Source organism: Pipistrellus kuhlii, unplaced genomic scaffold (assembly GCF_014108245.1).
Source record: "Pipistrellus kuhlii isolate mPipKuh1 unplaced genomic scaffold, mPipKuh1.p scaffold_m20_p_71, whole genome shotgun sequence".
NCBI classification, from domain to species: Eukaryota; Metazoa; Chordata; class Mammalia; order Chiroptera; family Vespertilionidae; genus Pipistrellus; species Pipistrellus kuhlii.
In genome coordinates, this window is record NW_023425575.1 from 1,004,439 (window position 1) to 1,028,752 (window position 24,314).

A 24,314-nucleotide genomic window follows, 5' to 3' on the forward strand; every position below is an offset into this window, starting at 1 on the left:
TCACCCACAACTGCCAGCCCATCCTGGCCTGATCACACCCCAATAACCCAAGGCCCCAGCCCCTCCTTTTCTATTTTTCAGTGCCTTCTTGAGCAGAGGCCAGTGCCAGCTGGAAGCAGTTACCTGGGATTTACTTATCTTCTATAATTGAAACTTTATAACATCGAGTGGAGGCCAGGGCCAGCCAACTTGGGCTGAAAGCTTTCCTTCTACCATCACCAGGGGCAACTCAAGCCTCCTGTTCGTTCCAGCTCTCCAGCGGCCAACAACTTAGTAGTTAATTTGCATATTCCCTGATTGACCGGTGGGTGTAGCGGAGGTATGGTCAACTTACATGTTTCTATTTTATTAGCTAAATTTCATTATTAAAATGCACCCAAAGACATCGTTGCTGTGGGCTTCGGAAGTGAGAAGTGTCCGGTTTGGGGATGTTTCTGCAGCGAGAAGCTGGAGATCAAAGGAGATGGAGAGAGAGAGAGAGAGAGAGAGAGAGAAAAAAAATTAATGCTGAGAGAGAATCATTTTATCAGTTGCCTTCTGTATGCTCCACCTTCTGGATCTCAAAGCATCCATCTCCACATAAGGACTGCAGGCACAGTGATTCTTAGGAAAATTATGCAAAACAATGTAACTTTCGAAAAAACTGATGAGTTAATTTCTGCACCATGGGCTTCCCTCAACGTCAAAAATATTGAAGACCACATAAAAGTTTTTCGTATGACCATACTTGGAGAGTCCAGATCTCCTTACAGACTAACACACACAGTAAATAGAACACCAAAATTAAACAAGGAAAAGGCCTTCATTATTTTGCAAAGAAAGAGACCTGAGACTGGCAGTTGATGACTTAGGCACTGAATAAATTCATCACTGGCATCTAGGGAAAGTGTGTTCCTGAAAATGGCAGGAACTGTTGTAGCAGTAACTCTACAACATCATGTGTACTGGGTCCAACAGGAATCAGTCCCTTGTGGCAATTCATGAGAGAGCAAGTAAGAACCAAAGACTCATGTATTCACTGCATTGATAAGGCTTTCCTCCTGTGTGAACTCTCCGATATTAGACATGTGCTACCTGTAAAAGCCTTTCATTTATGAGGATTTTCTCCTGTGTGAACTCTGTGATGACGACAAAGATCACTGCTCCAGGTAAAAGATGTTCCACAGTCACTGCATTTATAAGGCTTTTCTCCTGTAAGAACTGTCTAATGACAATGATGCACATTGCTATTGGTAAATGATTTTGAACATTCACTGCATTTAAAAGACTTTTCTCCAGTGCGAATTCTCTGGTGACAATGAAGGTGACTACTGCTGAGAAAAGATTTCCCACAAGCACTGAATTTTCTCCAGTTAGAACTCTGTGATATTGGATATCAGAGCACCTTGTAAAAGATTTCCCACATTCACTGCACTTATAAGGCTTTTTTCCTGTATGAACTTTCTGATGACTACGAAGTTCAGTGTTAGCGGTAAAAGATTTCTCACACTCACTTATGTAGGTGAGAGTTAGTTGTAAAGGCTTTTCCACATTCACTGCACTCATAGGGCCAGTGTGAACTCTGGTGACAATGAAGTGCAGTGCTAGTGATAAAACACTTTCCACATTCACTGCAGTGATAAGGCATTTCTCCAGTGTGCACTCTCTGATAAGGAACTTTAGAGCTTCTGTGTTAGCTTTTCCACATTTAATACATTTATAAGGCTTTTCTACAGTGTGAATTCCCTGGTGACAATGAAGGTTACTGCTACTGGTAAAATATTTCCCACATTCATTGTTCTCAGAAGGCCTTTCACTGTGTGAACTCTCTGATCATAATGGAGGCACTGCTCGTGGTATAAGCTTTGCCACATTCACTGCACTCATAATACCTTTCTCCAGTATGCAAAGCTTGCTGATCAACTAGGATGCTACCATTGCTAAAAGCTTTCATTGAAAAGGTCTTTCTCCAGTGTGACCAGGCTATTTTTCATGAAAGCTAGAAAATTTGTTAAATATTTTCCACATTAAGAGTACACAAAACACTGACTTCCTGCATGGAAATCCTTTTCCGGAATAAAATTGTGGTTGCAACTAATGTTTTTCTTATGTTCTTTTCTGTTGTAATAATACTTTCTCCTATGAAACATAATCCCACCTGTTGAAACAGCATTGAGAAAACCCTAAGGACTCTATAAAAAAAATACTAAATATAATAAGTGAATTCAGCAATGCAGCAGAATACTAAATTAACACCAAAGAAATTATGGGTTTTTTACACACCAATAATCAAAAGACAAACAGAAGAAACTGGTTTGGCTCAGTGGATGGAGCGTCGGTCTGCGAACTGAAGGGTCCCAGGTTCGATTCCTGTCAAGGGCATGTACCTTGGTTGCGGGCACATTCCCACTGGGGGGTGTGCAGGAGGTGGCTGGTTGATGTTTCTCTCTCATCGACGTTTCTTTCTTTCTTTTTTTTTAAAAAATATATTTTATTGATTTTGTACAGAGAGGAAGGGAGAGAGATAGAAAGTTAGACACATCGATGAGAGAGAGTCATCGATCAGCTGCCTCTTGCACACCCCCTACTGGGGATGTGCCCGCAACCAAGGTACATGCCCTTGACCGGAATCGAACCCGGGACCCTTCAGTCCCCAAGCCGAAGCTCTATCCATTGATCCAAACCGGTCTCGGCTCATCGACGTTTCTTTCTCTCTCTTCCTCTCTGCGGAAAATCAATAAAAATAAAAAATAAAAAAAGATAAACAGCCAATGCCGGTTTGGCTCAGTGGATAGAGCAATGGCCTGTGGATTGAAAAGTCCGGGGTTCAATTCTAGTCAAGGGCATGTTCCTTGTTTGCGGGCCCATCCCCAGTAGGGGGCGTGCAGGAGGCAGCTGATCGATTACTTCCTCTCATTGATATTTTTAACTTTCTATCCCTCTCGCTTCCTCTCTGTAAAAAATCAATAAAACATATTTAAAAATTAAAAAAAAAAGAATTTTAAAAAAAGAAATGGTTGATGTTTTTAAAAAAAGATAAACAAACAAACAATACTATCTACCATTGCAACAAAAATTTCAGGATACCTAAAGATAAACTTAACTAAGGAGGTAAAAGACCTGTTCTCCAAAAACTACAAGACATTGAAAAAAGGTTTTGAAGAATATATAACCAAATGGAAAAATATTCCGTGTTCATGGATTGGTGGAATTAACATCACTAAATGTCCATAGTATCCAAAGTAATCTATAATTAACTGCAATTCTCATTAAGATACCAAGGTCATATTTCAAAAGTCTGCAGACCAAAGGTTCCCTGGATGGATTCCAGTCAAAGGCATGTACCTAGGTTGAAAACTCCTTCCCATCCCGGGCCATTGTCACAGCTGATGCAGGGGGCAACCAATCGTTTTTTTCCCCTTTACATCAATGTTTCTATCTTTCTTTCCCTCACTCTTCCACTCTCCCTAAAAATCAATGGAAATATCCTAGGGTGAGGTTTAACAACATCAACAATAAGAATGTCTATAAAAAGAAAAATAAGTTACTAATATATCTTTTCAAAATCTCCAAGAATTTATGAAATAATAAAGCAGAAAAATAACTTGGGAAAAGCCCAGATCTTTATTGAAATGGAAAGCAAATACAGTTACTAGAAAAGCTGTGAAGAACAGTAAACAGGTTAAACGAGGTCAGGAAGCAATTACATAGTCAAATATATGATCAATATTGAGTGTCATGATGGTCTCAGTTTCATGCACATATCAAGATTTATGAAACACTACACTTAGCACATACAATTTACTCATTAAAACTGTTAAAATAATGGTTCAAGATAAAAGAAATATATTTTCATCTATTTTGGAATAGTTTTGGCAATTCTATATTCAATTCACATACTTATACCCTCTGGCTGAGGATCTCATCTCAGTGATAGAAAATGTAACAAACAATGAAGAACTTTCACCCAAACACACTGGAATGCTTACTGGGTCACAAAAAGCTATATCTCAGGTCTAATGACACCCTTTCTTTTCCTCTTAGTTTTGCTGCCAGAGCACCAATGGCTCAGATGGAAACATCTCAGAGGATACAGAAAGCCACAAAACCACTTGGTTATAATCAATGACAATGACTGCTCTACAGAAGATACACAACCCTGCAGTCCCTCATGTGTATACACACAGCTCCTGTAGTCTTTTCATCAAAAAAATTTCTGGGTGTAGGTTTAGATGAGGACCATTCCATCTACTGGGCTACAGTTTCATCCAACAAGAACTGGGTCAGTGTTTCTACAGTGAAAGGGTTTCCCCTCACTGCTATGGTCCTCCAACCAGTGACCATCACCCATGGAATTGAAGGCATTGGGGCACATGGCCCTCTGCAACACTTGGGCAGAAGCTTCCCTTCAAATATGTTAGTATTCCCTCAAAACAAGAAAACAATTCATGCTGCTCACAGAAATTCTTCAGGTTGCCATATATACCCCACCTTTGGGGTGATCTGTGTCTCAAAGCATTCATCTTCACATGAGGATTAGAGACTCCCTGGGAATTTATGGGCAGCAAGGTAAATTGGACAAAAAACTGCTGAACTAATTTCTATACCATAGCCTTCACCCCAAGGGAAAAAATGTTTGAGACACCATAAAAGTTTTTCATATCATTGTGCTTGGAGAGCCGAGATCTCCTTGTAAACTAACCATAAAGTCAACACAACACCTAATCCAGGAAAAAGCCTTCATTATTTTGCAAAGAAAGAGATGAGACTGGCAGTTCTACCATTCATGCCTTAGGCCCTCAATAAAATCATCATTAGTATCTATGGAAAGTGTGTCCGTCAACATGGCAGTTCTGCCACATCATAGTCACTGCAGCCAACAGCATTCATTCTTATGTGGCTATTTTAGATAAGGAAACAAGGAAAAATTAAGGGCTCAGGTATTCCTACTTTTCTTCATCAAATTAGACAGCATAGGTAGCTTCCCTGGGCACATGAGGATGGTGATGAGGCCATCTGAAGGTACCTTATAAGAGGTTCAGTTGAAATACCTTCAGCAACAGAAATATGCAACTACATACAGCAGACAAGACATCTCTCTATGTTGGAAAGTACAACATTGATACATATGGTTCCAACATAAATACTGACAAACACAATAACAAAAACATTTGGGGGAAGTTGCATAATGTAGGTGATTAAATATATGAGATATAATCCAGCATGTGACTTCACATATTTTCTTATACAATTGTTAAGTCCTAATGAAGAAACTACATTTCCTATACATATAACAATTTTTTCACAATTGTATTTTGTGTAAAGCAAATTTGCAAATTAAGTTGAGATACCTCACCTTATTTGTATTAACAACTTTCTTCACTGTGAACTCTCTGATGATATCGAAGACCATTCCTACTTTTAAAACATGACACACACACACTGCAGTTATAATGCTTTTCTCCAGTGTGAATTCTCTGATTTTTAAGAAGGTGAGAATTAGTTGTAAAAGATTTTCCACATTCACTGCATTTATAAGGCTTTTCTCCTATATGAACTCTTTGATGCCTATGAAGGTGAGTACTAGTGGTAAAAGCTTTCTCACAGTCACTGCATTTATAAGGCTTTTCTCCACTGTGAACTCTCTGATGACTACAAAGGTGGCTGTTAGTGTTAAAACATTTTCCACATTCACTGCATTTATAAGGCTTTTCTCCTGTGTGAACTCTCTGATGATATTTAAGATAAATGCTCCTTGCAAAAGACTTACCACATTCACTGCATTGATAAGGCTTTTCTCCAGTGTGAATTCTCTGATGTTTATGAAGGTCAGAATTAGTTCTAAAACATTTTCCACATTCTCTACATTTATTAGGCTTTTCTCCTGTGTGAACTCTCTGATGATATTTAAGATAAATGCTCCTTGCAAAAGACTTACCACATGCACTGCATTTATAAGGCTTTTCTCCTTTGTGAACTCTCTGATGCCTATGAAGGTGAGTGCTAGTGGTAAAAGCTTTCTCACAATCACTGCATTTATAAGGCTTTTCTCCACTGTGTACTCTCTGATGACTACAAAGGTGGCTGTTACTTTTAAAACATTTCCCGCATTCACTGCATTTAAAAGGCTTTTCTCCTCTGTGAACAATCTGATGGCTACAAAGGTTGGTGTTAGTTTTAAAACATTTTCCACACTCCCTGCATTTATAAGGCTTTTCTCCTGTGTGAACTCTCTGATGACGCTGGAGATCAATGGTTCCTGTAAAACTCTTCTCACATTCTCTGCATTGATAAGGCTTTTCTCTAGTGTGAATTCTCTGATGCCTATGAAGGTAAGTGCTAGTGGTAAAAGCTTTCTCACAGTCACTACATTTATAAGGCTTTTCTCCTGTGTGAACTCTCTGATGATATTTAAGATAAATGTTCCTTATAAAAGACTTCCCACATTCACTGCATTTGTAAGGCTTTTCTCCTGTGTGAATTCTCTGATGATATAGAAGAAGAATGCTTATTGCAAAAGACTTACCACATGCACTGCATTTATAAGGCTTTTCTCCTGTGTGAACTCTCTGATGCCTATGAAGGTAAGTGCTAGTGGTAAAAGCTTTCTCACAGTCACTGCATTTATAAGGCTTTTCTCCTGTGTGAACTCTCTGATGATATTTAAGATAAATGCTCCTTGCAAAAGACTTACCACATGCACTGCATTTATAAGGCTTTTCTCCACTGTGAACTCTCTGATGCCTATGAAGTTGAGTGCTAGTGGTAAAAGCTTTCTCACAGTCACTGCATCTATAAGGCTTTTCTCCACTGTGAACTCTCTGATGACTACAAAGGTGGCTGTTATCTTCTTTGGTGTAATTTTTTTTCTTTTGAAAAGTCATCTCTTGTGCTGAGATAGCATTTGCACTGTCGCTGGTGAGAGTAGCCTTGAGGTGGCTATGTCCTGATTTGAAAAGGACACCCTGCCCAACCTCCCCACGTGTGAAACGATTCTGGGACTCATTGAAATTGCGACTGTTTGCATGTGAGATCGTGTCCACATCTGTAATGAAAATCTTCTCTCTCACATGCTGTTGGTCACCTTTTACACAAAAGGAAAACTGTTCTGCACATGCCCCACACCTCAACAGTATCTGTCCGTTCTGTGTTCTCTGAAGCTTCATCACATGGAAAATGTTTCCCAAGGTGAGCCCACAACTCTCACAGGGATGTCTCTTCTGAGAAGACAAGGCTACCTTGGAATTCCTTCCCTGTAATTCTCTTACTGAAACCTTCTGTTTTCTTGGTGCCTCCACATTCTCTGCTCCACAGCAGCAACCTGAACAAGAGGAAAGGAAGGTGAAGTGCATGTTGACCTTAGGAAAACAGAGTATCTTCACCACAAATGTTTCTGTCATGACTAGGCCTGATTCCAAAGAAAAATTGTTAAGACAAGTGAGGTGTACAATGAAGAAATTGCTGTTCCACATAATGTGGCCACAAAAATCAGTAGATGCTGAAACCGGTTTGGCTCAGTGGATAGAGTGTCAGTCTGCGAACTGAAAGGTCCCAAGTTCGATTCCGGTCAAGGGCATGTACATTGGTTGCGGCCACATCCCCAGTCGGAGGTGTACAGGAGGCAGCTGGTCGATGTTTCTCTCTCATCGATGTTTCTAGCTCTCTATCCCTCTACCTTCCTCTCTGTGAAAAATCAATAAAATATATATTAAAAAAAATCAGATTATGAAAAGCTCACCAAGAGGAGGACAGAAGTACAAGATGGGATACAAAGAGAAGGAGGCGCTACTCATTGTTCCTGCACAAATGGATTCCTTTAGGATCTTTCATGCTGACCATGTGAGTCTGTGAAGAAAAATTTATAGCTGCTCAAAGCCATAAAAATTAATTGTATTAGGGCACATGATATTCAACATCAATTTAATAACATGTGTGCACTACAAGGTGCTACAAGCATGGACCAATGTTGGTTTGTAGTAAAGAGATTCGTAAAAGACACAGAGGTACAAAGTCCAAAGTTAAGGTTTCGAGGAATCCCAGTAAAAATGATCGCTATTAAAACTGAGTAGTTGGAAAAAAAAAAAAAAAAAAAAAAAAAAAAAACAAAAAAAAAAAAAAAAAGAGGAGTTGACAAAAAATCAAAAAACACAAAGAACCATAATTAGCTGAGGAATGGGCAACTGTAAGAAAGCACTGGATTTCTAGCTATGAATATAACAACGGGCAGCCAAAAATTCCTCCCCATTGACCCTTCACCAAGGCAAGACTGCCCGTGAGACAACTGTGCAGAAGTAAGTCGTACTTCTTCTGTGATGCACAAATGATTCTTCCCCTAACATGCATTTGAGTCATTGCATTAGATAAATGATGCAAATCTTCAAAGAAAAACAGAACAGTTGGATGGTCAAAATTATGGCAGATCTACAAAGGACAAATGAGATCACAGACAAGAGATCTATGTGAGTGACATCAGCAAGATGGCAGGATCAGCGATGTGAGCATCTTCCCTCATCCCAGTGTAAGTAAATAGCGATCCATGACCAAAGCATCACACAGGAAATGAGAATAAGAGTACCATGAAAGTGAACAGGATAACGGAACACATATAAAAAAGAATTGTATAAAAGGCATGTAAAAAAACAACAACTGGTTAAACAAAGATATTTAAAGATACCTACAATAAAAAAATTAAAAAATGGATCATAGATCCTTCCACAAGCCACTGTGATTTTGTTATCATTACCCCTAGTGGCCTCTTCTTCAAACAGTACTGGAAAATTTAGTGTTTATAAAACACTGAATGTCTTTGCAGGTATGGCTTAGTTGATTGGAGCATCATCATGCGTACCAAAGGGTCCATGATTCAAACATGGTGGCACTAGACTTGCAGAACCCAACTTTGCAAATACATGGACTTTGTAGAAAAGCAGGTGTGGGGGAGGAATATCTGAGAAGCACAATTAAGCACATGCAACAACATGTGTACCTGTATGTTATAAGCATTTAATATATAAAATATACAAGGTAGTGAAAAGAATGTTTCACAAAAAAATTGATATTAACCAGGATAAGGATGTAGAAACACTTCTTCACAAAAATAGGTACAAATGACCAACAGGAATACAGAAAATGCTTTCCTCCCTGAAAAAAAAAAGTAGAATCCCTCATGCTTCATGCAACACTATCAACCTCAAGCCCTTCCCTGTGAATGTAGTACAGCAGGGAGAATTAGAGCTTCAGCAATAGAAAGTAGCAATAGATGCAGAGCAAACCTCCAAAGAACAGCAACTACCCAGGAAACTAGAAAATCAAGCAGAACCACAGTCTACAAGGGAGGATACAGCACATCCTGGGGGATGGGGCCTGGGAAATCCCAAAGCCAAGTCCAGGTCATTTGAAAGTGAGGGTCTTACCCAGGGAAGATACAAGTTCAAAGTTCTCCCACATCACATTCAGGTACAGCTGTCTCTGACCCTCATCAAGGAGGCGCCATTCTTTCCTGGAGAAGTACAGGGCAATGTCCTCAAAGGTCACGCCAACCTGTCAGAATGGAGACAATTGACACCAGAGTTGTCTCTCTAAGAACCAGTAATTCTCCTGACAATCATTCCCCACCCTCAACCTCCTCCAGGACAAACCACACCGTAATGCCAGTGCAGACTGCTCTCATCACAATCCCATTACTCACTGGGATTGCCCTCAGCAGAGCAGCAGGGTTGGGTGGGAAGGACTGGGAGAGGGGAAGGTAGAGAGCAATGTGACTTTAGCTCTGGGCAATGCCCGCAGGGTCCTAGCCTTCCTGCCAAGCAATTCTACTGCAATCTCCTAGACCATGCCTCCAAAACAAAGCCAAGAGTGACTTTCTGCTTCACATGTAAGTCCTCACACCAGGTCCAGGGAACAATCAGCTCGCACTTCCTCCAGACGTGCACACCGCAGGGTAATCTTTAACCTTGTGGACAAAAGGGGCCACATGCTGACCTGACAAGCTCAGGGGAGGCCTGCATGGCAGTTTTGCAAACTCAGAGACCTAATGGAACCAAAGGATGGTCTGACATTAAACTTTATCTAAAGACAGTGATGGTGGGCAATTACATCCTATGCCGGTATCTTCATTGCCAAGGTCAAGCTTTTCCTTAACTGAGCCTATCTGTATTTTTGCATCTATGATAACATACCCTTGAAATGTCTGGGTAACTTGTACCTTCTCTTTTTCTGGAGCCCCTGGGGCACAACCAAATGTGATGTGCTACAGCAGCGTTTTCAACCGCTGTTCTGCGGCACACTAGTGTGCCATGAGATGTTGCCTGGTGTGCCGTAGGTGCAGACAAGAATTTTATAATTTTTCACTATTTTGTTTACTTAATATTTCATAATAAAGTAATTATAAAATACTTTCTTTGTGTTTATTTGATTCCTATTCAAGAGAATTACTTTATATATAGTCAATATAGGCACAGAGTTAAATTTTTTAACATTTTCTAATGGTGGTGTGCCTCGTGATTTTTTTTCATGAAACAAGTGTGCCTTTGCCCAAAAAAGGTTGAAAAACACTGCGCTACAGGATAAATACCACAAATTCCTTCATTGTTATCTTGTTTCCACACCCACCTAAGTATGTGTCCATCATTTTACTTTTAACCCAATCCTTGGGCTTTCCCACCTCTTTACTTTTACCCCACCTCCTTAATCTATTACCAATTTATTTCATTTAACCCACCTATGTGCCTCCTTTGATTGCAATGTATAAATATAAACCGCCATTCTAGGGAGCCTCATCTCCACTGAGGTTCTGCTTCCCGACATATGTCGACAGTTTGGCTCAAATAAACTCACAAAAATTCCTTAAAGGATTAAATGTGGGGTTTTTTTTTGGTTTTTTTTTTTTTTTTTTTTTTTTTTTTTTAAGTTAACAACCTCTTCCAATTTTCAATCCCCTGGTTCATTCCCTCAGCTCTGCCCCCTTCCTGCTCCAATGCCACTGGGTCTCGCTGGACTCCCCCGTGAACTTGGCACATGGCATGTGGAGAAGCCTGTCTTCCAGCGGGTCCAGGACCACCCCAGGCCCCTGAGGGACCCCACAGCCGGGAAAGCCCCCATGAGGCTGTGACGTCCTCCCTGCAGCCTCTGATCTGCCCGCCGATCCTCACAGCCACACCCTCAGGGGAACCTCAGAGGCCGGGCACCCCTGTCCTCTACGCCCCGCACTGGCTGTGTCCTCAGAAGCCACCGCGCTCCTCCCTCCCCTCCGCCTTCCTCACGGTCCTCCCCGCGGACGGAGCTGCAGGAGGGACAGGCCCGCACCGGGCTGTGGGGTGCGGGGTGAGGAGGCGGGAAGGCCTGGGGGACAGGAACTCACCTCAGCCCCGCGACTCGGCACCACCGGCTCCGCCATCGCGCTCGTAGTGCCAGCGAGGCCGGTGCAGAAGCCGCGGCAGGAATGGCGGGGCCTGCCCCGGCCCTGGCGGGGGTCCGAGCGGTGACTCCGAGCTCCAACCCCACGTGTGAGCGCTGAGCACCACGGGAGGCTCCCGCCATAGGCTGAGAGGCGGGAACACCGGTCTCCACTCCTGAGATAACGCCTCGCGAGACTGAAACCGCCAAGACGACTGGGTCCCGCCCCACACAAGCGGCCAAACGGAAATGCCTTGTCTAAGCCCCAATTGGCTGAGCCTGTTGGCGTTCCATGCATGGCCTTGTGGGTAATGTAGTTTCCCCGCTCCAATGCCAGGGTCAGACGTTTCTCAGTTGACTGTAGGACTGGCCCAAGAACACACCAAGTATACTCAGGGTCCTCTAGCGTCTTCAGGGGAGGTGATGTCTGGGCCGAGTTTGTTTGTTTCTCCTGAATCTGTGAGGCTGGTTTTGCATATCTTTCTTCAGTACCTGCTCTTCCTGAAGGGAAGGCATTGTTTCTTTATTCAAGCCTATAGCATGTGTCTCCTTCCAGCCAATTGTAGCTGGGGAGGTTGCTCAAGTCTCTAACTGGATCTAACCTGCCTCCATTGAACCCATTATACAATGTTAATGTCACAAAACAGACACTCATAAGAGCATCTGCTTCTGATGCCATCCAAAGTGTCAGCTCTGCCTGGGCTGCAGTGTGGATATGGTGGCCAAGAAACATGTGAAAAAAATGCTCAAACTGACTAATCATCAGAGAGATGCAAATTACAGCAACAGTTAAGTATCACCCCACCACTGTCAGAACGGCTACCATCAACAAATCAACAAAGGACAAGTGCAAAGGGAGGAATTTGGAAAAAAGGGAACCCTAGTACACTGCTGGTGGGGATGCAAACTGGTGCAGCCATTATGGAAATCCGTTTGGTGTTTTCACGAAAAAATTAATATGGGACTGCATTTGATCCAGTGCTTCACTTCTATGAATATATCCTTGTCCCAAATAGATCCCAGGAAAAGTTCTGGGGCCTTCATCTCAGGCATCCCTTGATGTAATCTTTAATCGTGCAGAAATTGGGACAAATAGTTGCTGATGGAGAGACAGAGATCCAGTTCAATTGACTGAGGTCTCCTGAGATTCAAACTGTACTGGGATCAAAGGGGAGAGAGACAAACAGCATCTCACCCTGAAAGAAGGTTCCCCTGGAGAAACCACTGCAGCTGAGAAATGATGGCGTCCCCCTGAACACAGAGAGGCCCAGGGAGAGGGCTCTGAGATGTAAAGGGAACGGGAGGAAACGCATAAGTGTAACCATGGAAACAGGAGCTGCAGCTGAGCCATCCTGGTCCTCATCCTGTACCTGCTCCAGGGAGGGCTGCTCATCAGCGGTAGAGACTGTGTCTGACACTGGAGAAAATAATGGTTAAAATCCAGCCCCTTCAACCTGACACTTGTCTGTGGTGTCAACTTGGGGAGCTGACTTCATTTCTCTGATACTGGTTTTTTTCTCCCACCAGCAATTATATGAGTTTCCAATTTTCCAGGTTGTTGGGCGAATTAAGAGAAAATGTTTAAATATCTAACTGGGAATCCTGGCAACTAGAACTCGTAAGAGAGTGTGCAGGAGGCAGCTGATCAATGTTTCTCTCTCATTTATGTTTCTAACTCTCTATCCTTCTCCCTTTCTCGCTGTGAAAAAATAATATATTTTAAGAAAAAAGAACTTAGCTTGTTACTTTTATTGATCTTGGAAGGCCACCATCTGCATGTCACATTGAGCCAACTGAGATTCAGGGAGCTTTAGCCGGTCTGCTGGGGATTCCCAAGTGGGGCACACCACGATGAGAGCAAAGTGAAGACAGCATTTGCCTCTTTGCAGCAGAGTCAGTGACTTCTTATAGGTCCCATTTTTACTAAAATTAACCCAAAGACAACAGTGCTTGTGGGCATCTGGAGAATAGGAAATGTCTGGCCAAGGAATGTCTCTGCAGGAAGAGTCTGGAAGGCCAGGAGGAGAGAGAGAAAAAAAACATTAATAATGAGAGAGAATCAATGATGAGCTGCCTCCTGCTTTCCCCATACTAGGGGATCTAACCTGGGGCACAAGAATGTGCCCTGATTGGGAATGGAACTGTGAACTCCTGGATCATAGGTCCATGTGGAACCACTAATCCATTCTGGCTGTGCCATTTTAAAAATATATATATTTTATTGATTTTTTACAGAGAGGAATAGAGAGTTAGAAACATCGATGAGAGGGAATCATCCATCAGCTGCCTCTTATACACCCCCTACTGGGGATGTGCCTGCAACTAAGGTACAGGCCCTTGACCGGAATCGAACCTGGGACCTTTCCGTCTGCAGGCCTACACTCTATCCACTGAGCCAAACTGTTTTTGGCTTCATTCAAGTTTCTAACTCTCTCTCCCTCTCCCCAGCTCCATGAAATCAATAAAAAATAATTTAAAAATGAACTAAAATATTTACTTATTTAAAATATATTTTATTGATTTTTTTACAAAGATGAAGGGAAAGTGATTAAGAACCAGAAACATCAATGAAAGAGAAACATTGACCATCTGCCCCCTGCACAACCCTTACCGGATATGTGCCTACAACCAATGTAAATGCCCCTGACCAGTATTGAACCTGGAACCTCCCTCTCCCTTTCTTTCTGAAATCAATAAAAAAATATTTTAAAAAAACGGGGGGAGGGGCAAAACCAGTTTGGCTCAATGGACAGATCATTGGCCTGAGGACTGAAGGATCCTGAGTTCCATTCTGGACAAGGGCATGTACCTTGGTTGCAGGCACATCCCCAGTAGGGGGCGTGCAAGAGGCAGCTGAATTATGACTCTCATAGATGTTTCTAAATAAATCTCTCCCTTCCTCTCTGTAAAAAATTTATAAAATATATTAAAAAAATAAAATCCTCATATTCTCTCTTTTAAAAAAAAGGGAGGGGGAATAGAAAAAGTATATCATGTAAGGAAAATATCTTTTAAGTAAATTACATCTAGAAAATTTTTACTTTAGAAAATTAATTTTCATTTGCAATGCTAACAGAAGACACCCATGTAAAACATACATGGGGTCAAAACAAGCCAAAGGAAAATCCTTGGGCAAAAAAATGAAAAAGAATTGCAAGTAAATTTTATAGAAAAGACTGATTCATTTGCCTTTCAACATAATCATAATTGTTTGTCTCATCATCGGTTTTATAAGAGTATTTCTATTATCACATGATCTCATTCATTTGGGGAAATGATGAACAACATAGAGTGATGAACAAGAATAGACCTGGAGACAAGGTAGCATAGATTAGGCAGTGGGACCTCAGAGGGAAGGTAAGGTAGGGTGGGGATAAGGGGGAGAGATCAACCAGACTTGTGTGCATCCATATGAGCCTACCCAGAAGTCAGGAAAAACAGTGGGGTATGGGCATGCGTGGGGAGGGGTTTGGGATGGGAACGAGGAGATGAGGAAAAAATGTGTGATACCTTAATCAACAAAGAAATTTTAAAAAATAAATGAAATAAAAAAAGAACATTGCCTCTATAAATCAACAGAAGACCTGTGCTCAGTTTTCTTGAGATATTAATGTTTATTGCAGGTAACATGTTAGATTCATTTTCTGGAAATAATAAGCAAACATCTATATATATAAAAGTCAAGCAAAGCAAAGGCCCCCCCCCCCCCAGCCTCATCACCCACAACTGCTGTCCATTCCTGGCCTGATCACACACAGGTGACCCAATCTCCCATACCTTCCTTCTTTCTTTTTTTCAGTGCCTCCTTGAGCAAAGGCCAGGGCCATTTGGAAGCAAGAATTTGGATTTATCTTCTATAATTCAAACTTAGTAGCCTAGATCAGAGAATAGGGCCTGCCAGGGCAAGCAGGAAGCTTTGCTTCCTCGATCGCCAGGGGCAACCCAAGCCTCGTGCTTGCTCCATGGTCATTGACATCTTAGTTGGATTAATTTGCATACTCACTCTTATTGGCCTTGTGTGTTTAGTAGAGTTATGGTCAATTTCCACATTTCCTTATTAAAATGCACCCAATAACAATGGTGGTCGTGGGCATCGGAGAGTGAGAAGTGTCTGGCCTGGGAATGTCTCTGCAGGGAGAGGTTAGAGTTCAAAAGAATTGGAGAGAAAAAAAATCAATGCTGAGAGAGAATCATTTATCTGCTATCTCCTGTATGCTCCATACTCTGAATCCATCTGGGACACAGGCATCCTCCCTGATGAATGTAATTGTGAATTCCTAGTTTATATGTATAAACAAGAGGCTTAGTGAACAAAATTCATGCACTCGGGGATCCCTTAGCCTGGGCTGTGCCTCCTGCAGTCCAGAAGCCCACAGGGGATGTCTGACTCACAAAGATAAATAACATGTATATCCATATAAACAATTAAACAGAGTCCTAACTGGTTTGGCTCAGTGAATAGAGACAATGCCTGTGGATTGAGGGGTTCCAGGTTCAATGTTGGTGAAGGGCATGTACCTTGGTTGTAGGCACGACCCCAGTGGGGGATGTGTAGGAGGCAGCTGATTGATGTTTCTCTCATTGATGTTTCTAACTCTCTATCCCTTTCCCTTCCTCTCTGCAAAAAATGAATAAAGTATATATTGGGTATTTAATAAAAGAAAAAGAATTATACAGAAATGTTCGTACCTGCTTTATTAACAATAACAAAACATTAAAATTGACATGATGGTGATATATTCAAAAATATGACTATCCACTTGAGCCCTAGCCACTTTGGCTCTAAATAGAGCATAGGACTGCAGACCAAAGGCTCCTGGGATCAATTCCAGTCAAAGGCAGATATCTTGGTTGCAGACTCCTTCCCATCCTGGGCCATAGTCACAATCCTGGGCCATAGTCACAGCTGTTGCAGGAGATAACCAATCGATGTTTCCTTCACATCAATATTTCTGTCTTTCCTTCTTTCTTCCTCTCTCCAACAAGTTTAATGGAAAAATATCCTTGAGTGAAGTTTAACACCAACAAAAAGAATATGTATGAAGAAAAAAAAAAAGGGATGAGCCGAAACCGGTTTGGCTCAGTGGATAGAGCATTGGACTTCAGACTGAAAGGTCCCAGGTTTGATTCAATTAAGGGCATGTACCTTGGTTGCAGGCACATCCCCGTTGTGGGTTGTGCAGGAGGCGGCTGACCGATGTTTTCCTCTCATTGATGTATCCCTCTCCCTTCCTCTGTATAAATATCAATGAAATATATTAACAAATATGAGTTACAAAATCTTTTAAATATCTCCAACAATTTATAAAATAATAATTAAAGCTGAGAAATACTTTGAAAAAGTCAAGTTCTTTATTAAGAACAGCAAACAGATTAAAAGCAGGTCATGAAGCAACTACACAGTCACAGATATGATCAGTATTGAGTGTAATGATGATTTCAGTTTCATGTACATGTCAAGATTTATGAAACACTGCACTTATACATGCAATTTACTCATTTCAGCTGTTAAAAAAAGTTTAAAGATAAAAGAAATATATGTACACATATTTTGGAACAGATTTGGCAACTCTATATTCAATTGACATACTTATTCCCTGTGAGTAAGTCTCATATCAATGACAAAAATGTAAAAAACAATAAAGAACTTTCACCCAAACCCACGAGAATGCTTACTGGGTTACAAAAGCTATATCTCAGGTCAAAAGACACACTTTCTTTTCCTCTTAGTTTTGCTGCCAGAGCACCAATGGGAAAATCTGATGGGAAAATCTGAGAAGCAACAGGAAGCCACAAACCTCTTGATTATAATCAATGACAAAAACTGCTGCTGCACAGAATATAAACATGCAGGTAGTTTCTCAGATGTGTGTGCACAATACTCCTGTAGTCATTTCCTCAACAAAATTTCTGTTTGCAGGCTTAGATGAAGACAATTCCAAACAACAATTAGCTCAGTGTTTCTGCAGTGAAAGGGTTTCTCCTCACTGTCATGGTACTCCAACCTGTGACCATCACCCATAGAATTGAAGGCATTAGGGCAAATGGCCCTCTGCAAGACCTGGGCAGGAGGTTTCCCTCAAATGTCTTAGCATCCCCCGAAAACAAGAAAAAAATTCACACAGCTCCCAGACATACTTGAGATTCTCACAGCTACCCCCTCTTTGGAATGATGTCTGTGTCTCATAGTATCCCTCTTCACATGAGGACTAGAGTCCACAATGTTTCCTAGGTAAATAAAGGAAAGCAATGTAAATTTGGCAAAAAGTGCTGAGCTAATTAATTACTACACCATAGTCTTTCCTCAATGACAAAAGTTTTGGAGACCACATAAGAGTTTTTCATATCACCGTACTTGGAGAGCCCAGGTCTCCTTATAAATTAACACACTCAGTAAATAAAACACCAAAATTAAACAAGTGTTAGAAAAGGCCTTCATTATTTTGCAAAGAAAGAGACCTGAGACTGACAGTTGATGACTTAGGCACTCAATAAATTCATCACTGGCATCTAGGGAGAGTGTGTTCCTGAAAATGGCAGAAACTGTTGAAGCAGTAACTGTACAACATTGTGTTTACTGGGGCCAACAGGAATCAGTCCTTTGTGGCAACTCATGACAGGGAAACAAGTAAGAACTAAGAACTCGGGCATTCCTAATTTTCTTCAACTAATTAGGCAACAGAGTTAGCTTCACTAGGCACATGAGGATGGTGATTGATGCCAACTGTGGGACCTGATAGGTGATTCAGGTGAAATTTATTCAGCAACAGAAATATGCAGCGACATAGATCTTGAAAGGACATCTCTGTATGATACAAAGTGCAACATAATTACATAGTGTTCCAACATAAGCAACACACACACAACAGCAAACACACACTACATAATATGGGTCAGCAATGTATGAGATACCATTCAGAAAAATAAGGATTCACAAATTTTGTGAAGTTCTAAGAAACTACATTTCCTACAAATATAAGAAATTTCTCACATCTGCACTCTTATGTGGAGAGTGAATTTAGAAATGTGCCTGCTATTGATATATTCCTCACATTAATTGCACTCATAATGGCTTTCTCCAGTGTGAACTCTCTGATGATATTGGAGACCACTCCTCCATGTAAAAGATTTCCCACATTCACTGCATTTATAAGGCTTTTCTCCTGTATGTACTCTCCCATGACTACGAAGGTGACTCCGAGTGGTAAAAGATTTCTCACACTCACTGCACTGATAAGGCTTTTCTCCCGTATGAACTCTCTGATGTTTACAAAGGTTAGTATTAGAGGTGAAACTTTTGCCACATTCACTGCATTGATAAGGCTTTTCTCCTGTGTGAACTCTCTGATGATACTGGTAACCATTGCTAGTTGTAAAAGACTTTCCACATTCAATGCATTGATACGGATTTTCTCCAGTGTGAACTCTTTGATGACGACGAAGAGGAGTCCTCCATTTAAAAGATTTCCCACAGTCACTGCATTTATAAGGCTTTTCTCCTCTATGAACTCTCTGATGACTACGAAGATTAGTGCTAGTGGCAAAAGATTTCCCACATTCACTGCATTGATAAGGCTTTTCTCCTGTGTGAATTCTCTGATGATATTTATATCCAGGGCTACTTGTAAAAGACTTTCCACATTCAATGCATTTATATGGATTTTCTCCAGTATGAACTCTTTCATGATTATGTAGGTGAGAGTTAGTTGTAAAAGCTTTTCTAAATTCACTGCACTGGTAGGGCCTTTCTCCAATGTGAACTTTCTGATGACAATGAAGTTCAGTGCTAGTAATAAAAAACTTTCCGCATTCACTGCAGTGGTAAGGCCTTTCTCCAGTGTGCACTCTCGGATGATAATAATCTTTAGTGCTTCTAGTGGAAGCGTTTCCAAATTTACCACATTTATAAGGCTTTTCTCCAGTGTGACCTCTCTCATGACAATGAAGGTTGCTGCTATCAGTAAAGTATTTCCCACACTCATTGTACTCATAAGCCCGTTTCACTGTGTGAACTCTCTGATCATAATGGAGGGCACTGCTACTGGCAAAAGCTGATCCACATTCACTGCTTACATAAGGCCTTTCTCCAGTGGGCAAAGTTTCATGATCACCTAGGCTGTGACTATAGCTAAAAGCTCTCCCATATTCACTGCATTGATAAGGTCTCTCTTCTGCGTGATCTCGCTGTTGATCATGAAAGCTAGAAAAGTCGGTTAAATATTTTCCACTTTCAGAGCTCACAAAACACTGACTTTCTGCATGGACATCCTTTTCCGGAATAAAATTGTGATTGCAACTACTGTCTTCCTCACATTCTTTTCTGGTGTAATAATTGCTTCTCCTTTGAAACATCATCTCACACTTTGAAACAGCACTTGGACTGTCCCTGGACACAGTAGCCTTTAGGTGGAAATGTCTGGACCCAGTAAGGACACCGTGCCCAACAAAACTGCATGTGAAATGATTCTGGGACACATTGAAATTGTAGCTGTTTGCACGTGAGATCCTGTCCACACCGCTAATGGAAGTCTTCTCTGTCACATGCTGCTCTTCATCATTTACACTGAAGAAAAATCGGTTTGTGCATGCCCTGCACCTCAAGAGTATCTGTTCATATTCTGTTCCCTGCAGCTCAGTCAAATGAAAAATGTTTCCAAAGACTAACCCACAACCCTCACAGGGGTGGTTCTTCTGGGAAGACAAGGCTACCTTTGGATTCCCTGCCTGTGACATTCTTACAGAAACGTTCTCTTTAGTGGGTGCCTCCATATTCTCTGCTCCACAGCAGCAACCTGAACAAAAGGAAACACTGGTGAGGTACATGTTGATCTTATGAACACAGAATATCTTCACCACAAATGTTTATGTGTCATAACTAGGCCTGGTTGCAAGACAAATGAGGTATACTCTGAGGAAATACAAAATGTGGCCTCACAAGTCCGTAAATGATGAAAAGCTCACAGAGAAAGGACAGAACCACAGGATGGGACACAAAGAAGAGAGGAAGGCTCTACTCTGTTTTTGCACAGTTTCCATTAGTACCTTACATGCTGGCCATATGAGTCTCTGAGAATTATTTAAATCTGTTGAAGATATAAAAGTTAATTGGGAGAGAAACCAAGATAGAGGCATAGGTGAGCAACTAATCTGCCGCCTGGCACAACAATTTCAAAAGTATAACTAAAGGACAATACGTCTAACACTCAAAACCACCTGAAAGCTGGCTGAAAGAGAAAGGAGCACAAGCGCTGAAAAGCTGAAAAGCCTAGAAGTGCACACAGCAATCATTGTTTACTGCACTGGAGAGTGGAGACTTGGAAACGCTGAAAGGCAGAGATGGCTGATGGCAGCCATTGCTGTTTGCCAAGCCCCAGCCTAGTGAAGTCCTGAGATTCTGTCCCACCCTGATGCCCCACCCCATACATTCTACAAACCCGCCTAGGCTCCACACAGCTGCTTTTGCATAAGCAGTGAAAATGCCAAGAAAAGGAAGGAAATCTCAAACAAAAGAAATGGAGGAGAACAAAAGACTGGATATACAGTTCGAAGCCACGGTTATAAGGTTTTTCAAGACTTTCCTAGAAAAGGCCAATAAATTTAACGAGATCCTCGAGGGTATGTAAAAGAAATTAAACCAACTAGAAATTAAACATACACTGACTGAAATAAAGATTTGAAATACAAAGAAACAAAGGACTCTCTTCCAGAGAAGCAAGAAGAGAAGAGAATCCAAAAAGTTAAAGATAGTGTAAAAAGCCTCTGGGACAACTTCAAGTGAACCTATATCAGAATTATGGGAGTGCCAGAAGAAGAGACAGAGCAAGACACTGAAAACCTATTTGAAGAAATAATGACTGAAAACTTCCCCCATCTGGTGAAAGAAATAGACTTTCAAGGCCAGGAAGCACACAGAACCCCAAATAAAAGCAATGTAAAGAGGACCACACCAAGACACATCATAATTAAAATTCCAAGAGCAAAAGACAAAGAGAGAATCTTACCAGCAGCAAGAGAAAAACAGTTAGTTATCTACAAGGGAGCACCCATAAGACTATCAGCAGATTTCTCAAGAGAATATATGCAGGCCAGAGGGGAGTGGCAAGAAATATTCTAAGTAATGAATAGCAAGAACCTACAACCAAGATTACTCTACCCAGCAAAGTTATCATTCAGAATTGAAAGGCAGATAAAAAGCTTCACGGATCAGAAAAAGCTAAAGGAGTACCTCACCACCAAACCAGTATTATAGGAAATGCTAAAAAAATGTTCTTCAAAAAGAGGAAAAAGAAGAAAAAAGTAAAAATAAAAATTATGAACAACAAATACATATCAATAAGTGAATCTAAAAGTCAAGTGAATTAATAATCTGAGGAACAGAATAAACTGGTGAATATAATAGAATCAGGGGCATAGAATGGGAAAGGATTGATAATTCTCAGGGGGAAAGGGGTGTCTCTGTGTGCGGTATGGGAAGAGACTAAACAAAAATCATATACCTATGGATGAGGACAGCGGGGTGGGGTTGGGTAAGGGCAAAGGGTGGAGTGGGGACAAGTGGGGGGGGGGGTTTGGAGAGGGAAAGAAGAAACAATTATAATAATATGAACAATATTTATTTCACACAAAAAAGTTAATTGTACAGAGCACAGGATGTTCAATGTCAATATAAAACACATGTGCACTCCAAGGTGCTGCAGGCATGGACCAACATTGGAGTGCAGTAAAGAGCGACCTGTGAAAGAGGCAGAGGTGTAAAGTGCAGAGTGGTTAATGTTATACGTTAGGTGGGAAACCAAGTAGAAATGATCACTATTAGAACTGAAAAGTAGGCGAAGTATCAACATAAGCACAAACAAGCATAACTGGGTGAGGACTGTAACCCAACACTGGGTTCCTAGCTATAAATGTAACAAAGGCCAGCCGAGAATTCCTCCCTAATGACCCTTCACCAAGGCAAGATTGACTGTGGGTCCACTGTGTCATTCATAAAGTCGTGTTTCTTCTGTGATGCACAAATGTTTCTATCTAAATCCCATTAGAGCCAATGCATGGGATAAATGACGGAAATCTTCAAAGAAAAACAGAAAAGATGGATGGCCAACACTGTGGTAGAACAAAAGGAGAAATGAGAGCACAGACAAAAGACCTATCTGTGTGACACCAGAAGATGGCAGGATCAGAGATATGAGCATCTTTCCCTACCCCACTCTAAGTAGACAGGTAGCCATGAATAAGAATCACATAAGAAATGGGAGTAAGAGTACCTTGAAGACAAACAGTATTACACACACAAATAAAGGAGAATGCTACAGAAAGGGTGACTAGAAAAGACTTGGTGAATAAAGATATCTGAAAATATGAACAGTCAAAAACAAGGGTCAGAGTTACCTCCAAGAGCCCCTAATCTTCTGCTATCATTGACCCTAGTGGACTGTTCTTGAAAAAAGATTGGAAATTTTTGTGTTTAAAGACCACAGAATGGGCCAAGGCCGGTTTAGCTCAATGGATAGAGTGTCGGTCTGCAGACTGAAAGTTCCCAGCTTCGATTCCGGTCAAGGGGATGTACCTTGGTTGCGGGTGCATCCCAAGTAGGGGGTGTGCAAGAGGCAGGTGATTGATGATTCTCACTCATTGATGTTTCTAACTCTCTTTCCCTCTCTTCCTCTCTGTAAAAAATCAATAAAATATATTTTTAAAAAATAATAAAAATAAAGACCACAGAATGGCTTTTCTAGTATATCTCAGTGGATAGAGCATCAGCCTATGGACTCAATGGTCCCAGGTTTGATCCCGGTCAAGGCCATGTACCTTGGTTGCGGGCACATGCTCCCCCAGTGGGAGGCGGGCAGGAGACAGCTAATCGATGATTCTCTCTTATCGATGTTTCTAACTCTCTATCCCTCTTTCTTCCTCTCCATAAAAAAATCAATAAAAATTTTTATAAAGCATATGTATAAAAAAGAAATATGTTTAGCCTTAACTGGTTTGGGTCAGTGGATAGAGCATTGACCCGCAGACTCAAGGGTCTCAGGTTCAATTCAGGCCAAGAGCAGTTACACTGGTTACAGGCACATCCCCAGTAAAGAGTGTGCAGGAGACAGCTATCAATGTTTCTGTCTCATCAATGTTTCTACATCTCTATCCCTCTCCCTTTTTCTCTGTTTAAAAAAAAAAAAAGATGAATAAGAATTAAAAATATATATATATTTTATTGATTTTATACAGAGAGGAAGGGAGAGAGATAGTTAGAAACATCGATGAGAGAGAGTCATCGATCAGCTGCCTCTTGCACACCCCCCACTGGGGATATGCCCGCAACCAAGGTACATGCCCTTGACCGGAATCGAACCTGGGACCTTTCAGTCCCCAAGCCGACGCTCTATCCATTGAGCCAAACCAGTCCCGGCTGAATAAGAAATATTAAAAAAAGAAAAGAAAAAAAAAAGAAAAGAAATATGGTGAAAATATCCATAGTCCACAATACAATCTACAGATTAAATTCAATCCTAAAAAAAAATTCATATGGCATTTCACAAGGAAATGAAAAAAGAATCTTGACATGTATGAAATTAATAAAATCAAATAGCAAAAGAAATTTTGCTGAAACATGTTAGGCTCAATGGATAGAACATTGGTCAGTGGACTGAAAGGTCCCAGGTTGATTCTGGTCAAGGGCATGTAAATTGGTTGCAGGCACATCCCCAGTGGGGGGTGTGCAGGAGGCAACTGGTCAATGTTTCTCTCTCGACGTTTCTAGCTCTCTATCTCTCTACCTTCCTCCTCTCTGTAAAATATCAATAAAATATTTTTTTTAAAAAAACCAATGCTTCCATAAAAAACAAGAATACTGGATACCGCTGATAAAATTTAACTCAATCTACATTAAATGCCAGTGCTAAAACGTAAAACTCCTCAGGACAACTAGAGAAAAAGTTTTGGAG

General features: G+C 41.1%; 2 protein-coding genes and 1 long non-coding RNA gene across 5 annotated transcripts in view; 1 reads left to right on the forward strand and 2 right to left on the reverse strand.

Annotated features, from left to right (window-relative positions):
• LOC123651687 (zinc finger protein 271-like) overlaps nucleotides 1–24,314 on the reverse strand; it is a 49,108-nt gene that overhangs the window by 9,953 nt on the left and 14,841 nt on the right. For all 3 annotated transcript variants that reach the window (XM_045575962.1, XM_045575961.1, XM_045575963.1), the window contains exon 3: nucleotides 18,448–20,165. In XM_045575962.1, coding sequence (XP_045431918.1) covers nucleotides 18,448–20,165 — 1,718 coding nt within the window. The remainder of the gene's footprint in view (nucleotides 1–18,447; nucleotides 20,166–24,314) is intronic.
• On the forward strand, nucleotides 823–18,062 carry LOC118710253. Its single transcript, XR_004985351.2, has 2 exons — nucleotides 823–890; nucleotides 17,929–18,062. It is a non-coding gene; the product is annotated as an uncharacterized LOC118710253 (long non-coding RNA).
• LOC123651688 (zinc finger protein 345-like) lies at nucleotides 3,856–11,526 on the reverse strand. The gene is made up of 3 exons (XM_045575987.1): nucleotides 11,339–11,526; nucleotides 9,393–9,519; nucleotides 3,856–7,300 (listed from the first exon to the last, which is right to left on the reverse strand). Exons 1-3 carry the CDS (start codon nucleotides 11,372–11,374, stop codon nucleotides 5,346–5,348), a joined length of 2,118 nt encoding a protein of 705 aa, XP_045431943.1. The 5' UTR covers nucleotides 11,375–11,526; the 3' UTR covers nucleotides 3,856–5,345.